The 4,397-nt window shown below is 46.5% G+C and overlaps 1 protein-coding gene across 1 annotated transcript; it reads left to right on the forward strand.

The window, feature by feature from the left end:
- Positions 1–691: 691 nt before the first annotated feature.
- Positions 692–4,397, forward strand: RPL34 (ribosomal protein L34). Its single transcript, XM_071555128.1, has 5 exons — positions 692–725; positions 1,550–1,623; positions 1,721–1,820; positions 2,572–2,675; positions 4,271–4,397. Exons 2-5 carry the CDS (start codon positions 1,559–1,561, stop codon positions 4,353–4,355), a joined length of 354 nt encoding a protein of 117 aa, XP_071411229.1. The 5' UTR covers positions 692–725; positions 1,550–1,558; the 3' UTR covers positions 4,356–4,397.

The following is a 4,397-nucleotide window of genomic DNA, read 5'->3' on the forward strand; positions in this document are numbered from 1 at the left end:
TGTGGAAGTTCTGTGCAGCCACACACCTTCCAGGTGTGTTACCTGCGGGTTTGGCACGGGAAAGCCAGTGTGAATGCCTTATAACTCAGACCTTAGAACAGCAAGAGAAATGCTGCTGGGCCCACAGGTACGGATCTGCTGCAGTGAAGCACAAAACCTTGCTCAGGCGAGAAGCTGATGTTTCAGAATAGCATTTCGGTAAAACACACAATAAATAAACTTGGTCGGGGAGCGGGGTCGGTGGGGAAGCCTGTGCAGTGGGACTCTGGGAAAAGCGGAGCGTCTGCAGCAGACGGGATTTCTTCGTCCTTTCCCGTCACCCGTCGCACCAGCTCCCGCCGCCACCGGTGCGCTCGCCCCTATGGCCACCACTGCTGCCATCGCCCCTATGGCCCCCGGCGCTGCCATCGTCCCTGTGGCCCCATCGCCCCCGCCCCTCCTGACCCTGTTCCCAAGTGGCGCCCATCCCTCCTCTGCCGTACAACATGGCACCTCCCTGCCGCTCCTCTGCCGTACAACATGGCACCGCCTTGCCCCTCCTCTGCCGTACAACATGGCACCGCCCCTGCTCCCCCTCTTCCGTCAACATGGCGGCGCCCACACGCCGCTACGGCCAGGAGCTAGCTCACAGTGCGCATGCGCCGCAGTGTCCTGGTTCTAGCGCGCCGCTATTTCAATGTTGACCCGCGCATTTCCACTTCCTCTTCCGGGTCCGGCGGCGCCAGGTATGGCGGCGGGCGGCGGGGGCTGTTCGCGCCCATCCGCCCCCATCCGCGGCACGGCGGGCGGCAAGGGCGGCCAGCGGCCCCGGGGGGCTGTGCAGAGGGACCGGGGGCGCCGCTGCTGCCCGCGATTGGGCTGGCGGTGGGGCAGAAGTGCCTGCCGAAGAGGGCGGGCCTCTGGCGGGGATCTCGAGCAGGGCCCGGGGCTCCCGGGCCCGGGCCAGCGGCTCCGGGCTGTGCCTGGGCCGTGACTAGCACAGTTTACTTTTGGATGAGATAGGAAAGCGTACAGCTTGGTGCTGCTCAATTTACAGCCTTGGCAGTGCAGCTTATGTTGGTTGTAAAATACTTAGCTTGTTATAAAATTATCTGCGTGCCGTATGACCCCGATTGGCATAAGGGTGTTTCTCTGCAGCCGTGTTTTTTTCAGTATAAAGAGCCTTTTCAAGTAACACTACGTGCCTCTTTGTTGACAAGATCTTATTGAAACAATAAGATTATAAAATCCGAAGCTAATGTTGATTATAAAATAGGTAGCTGCTAAAATTTTAAGCAGTTTCCGAAGGGAGCATGACGTCATACGGGTATGACCAGGATCTTCCCTGCAGGTCGCATGGGACCTGCTGTCACGTGTGTTGTGGTTTTTCGGTTGTGTTGATTGTCATTGATGAGGAAATACCCTAATTTTGCTAATACAGAATGGGCAGCTGCTGGTTTACACCTTGTGCAGCGGTTCAGTGCAGGTGGTGCTGTGAGAGGTGAACTTCCATGTGTACATCAAGTCCTTAAACAAAAAACAAGTGCTGCCTTGTGTTTGACTGCTTTAGGTGTAAAAAATGGTTCAGCGCCTGACCTACCGCCGTAGGTTGTCCTACAACACAGCTTCCAACAAGACCAGACTGTAAGTAAGACCAGCTTCTGAGAAAACTTACATTTCAGGAAGAGGGCACTTAAGTTCTGGTTGTGACATTAACTGAGTGTTTTTCTGCCATGCTCAGGTCCCGAACACCCGGGAACAGGATTGTTTACCTTTACACCAAGAAAGTGGGGAAGGCACCCAAGTCAGCATGTGGGATATGCCCAGGAAGACTTCGTGGTGTAAGTATGAGCCTGGCTGGCCTAAGGGTGTTTCTCCATAGCAATGTTTTTGCAGTACAAAGAGCCTTTTCAAGTAGTACGATATGCCTGTTTATTGACAAGTTCTTGTTGGAATAACTTCTTTGAAATATTTTTATCCCAGTGTTGTAAAGTTTAACTAGTGAAATAAGCTTTGGGAGCTGAAACAGTAACTGCTTTTTTAATGCCTGAGACTTGCATTACGGTTACATTTGAATCCCCTTGTTTTATAACATGTAACTGTCTAAAGTTTTTAAAACTGGACAAGGTGATTCTGTAGCAGATTTAAAAGTCTAAATTGAACCTATTAGACTTGCATTAAAAAAGGGTAAGCAAAGTTTTAGAAAACTTTCAGTAATGAATGTTTTTAATGTGATATTTTTCTTGAAAATGTTTTCTTGATCGATGTAACATCATTGCTTTTAACTGTTATGGAATGCTTGAGTAATGTTAATCTTTGAGCAAGTCCTGCCCTTGGGAAGAGTCTTTGTTCATAAACATTTTTTTATAAGAACCCCTTGGTGAACCCCAGTAGTGGAATGAGAAGACCACCTTAGGAGTGCTGAGGGCAGCACATACAATGAGCTGGGACTTCAGTCAGTTCTTAGTGTCTTGAATAGTCAACTTCAGATATTGCTGCTTTTTTTTAAACTATGAAAGTGATGTTGTCTTTTATATGGCTGTTATCCAAAATCACTGTCTTAAAATACACTTCTGATTTTGATTTCTGTAGGTTCGTGCTGTGCGCCCCAAAGTTCTCATGAGGCTGTCCAAAACCAAGAAGCATGTTAGCAGGGCCTATGGTGGATCCATGTGTGCTAAGTGTGTCCGTGACAGGTAAGTGTGCAGAAAGGCAGCTTTACCTTGAGGTTACTCTGTGTGAGGTTTTTACATGTCTCTGTTTTCATAACGTGGGCTAGAAGTGCGAAGATTCTTGGTCTGACACTGGTGTAGTGAAATGGACAGGGTAAGCCTGGAGCACGTGAGCAGCAGTGCCTAATTACTATCCCTTGGATTTGAGCCTCTTATTGTATGTGGAGCTCCTTTGTAGAGACCTCATGCTCTGTGGTTTTACGCTGCACTGTTGCTTTGCTGCTAAAATCTGCTCATGCTGGATTTTTATCTTTTTTATTGAGCCCCCATAGATTTTTCTGTTGTCCTATTCTTTTGTCTAATGCAAAGTTACTAGTGCAAGTTTAGTTGAATTTCTTGCTTCCTTGCATTTCAGGATTCAGATATATTCTATGGTTGCGTGTTAAGCATCTTTATGTGGTCAAGCTTTAAGATAGCCTTTGCAGGGCCTCACTGAGTTCAGTTTTACTGTGTGACAGCTGTACATCCTATACTTCCGTGGCAAAAGTTTGAGGAAAAATGTATGACAGAGAAGTATGTTGTGTCTGTGAATGGCAGTCAGAACAGATCTCCAGGGTCAGCAGTCCATCAGTCCATTGCCAGTTTTCTTCATATGTAGTGCCAGCAGTTTTTTTTTTTTGGCATATGGGAGTTCTAAGTTAAATTGAACTGAAGATGAGTTGTTACAGCTGCAGATCCGTCCTGAAAACCATTTTTTTCCTGAGTGTTTTCCGAAACACTTTACGAGATTGATAGGTAGTTTTAAATGTATGAGTATGTCTTATTCTTACTCTGTCTAAAAAAAAAAACCCACAGTCACCTCCTTCCCTGTAATGGTTGGGTTTTCTCCTGCACCTGCTTAGGTGTCTTTGGTAGGCTTTGTGTACTGCAAACGTAGCCATGTATGCCAAATGCATATGGAAGGTATTTTAATGTTCAAAGATAAAAGTGTATGGCATATTTGTGCTTTTAACTGAGAGCCATCAAATAGGCCATTTATAAGTAAGTACTATTGCATAGGTCTGTCCATCTGCATGCTGGACCCGATATCTTCCAGAAATAGTCATATTTGGGCATGACTTGACCTTGCTAGGCTTTTCCCTGTTAATGTGCAAAGGAGCTTTAATCTTGACAGAGGAACTGTTCCTGGTTTTGATAACTGGCTGAATGTAGGGTTTCCTGTAGTTCTGCAGAAGAGAGCTGACTGTGACTGGTCACACCAATGGTGACTTTAAAAGCAGCTGAAATAATTTGCAAGTTAGGAGTTCTGCTTTTTGCATTTGAAGTCAGTGAAGGCAGTAACTTTCCCAGTGTTCAGCCTTTGGGTATTACCTTGCTTGCCTGCCAGCCACTCACCCTAAATCTGCAGGCACAATAGGCCTTCTTCCCCAAACTGTTACATTCATACAGCACCGCTGTCCCTGTCTCTTGCTGCTGGCAAGAGCATCGTCAGTTTCCCTTTTTATGTAATTGTGGAACTAACACCACGTGTGCAATGGATGCTGGAGACAGAAAATTAACGTGCCTTATTTTTGTGTTTTCACTTAAGTAAATAACTTAAAGTTGTTTTCCTTTTCCAGGATCAAACGAGCTTTTCTTATTGAGGAGCAGAAGATTGTTGTGAAAGTACTGAAGGCACAAGCACAGAGCCAGAAGTCAAAGTGAACCTACTTGTAGTTTCAGCCCAATAAATGAAAGTTCCACTTC

The sequence above is a fragment of the Pithys albifrons genome, chromosome 5 (assembly GCF_047495875.1).
Source record: "Pithys albifrons albifrons isolate INPA30051 chromosome 5, PitAlb_v1, whole genome shotgun sequence".
NCBI classification, from domain to species: domain Eukaryota; kingdom Metazoa; phylum Chordata; class Aves; order Passeriformes; family Thamnophilidae; genus Pithys; species Pithys albifrons.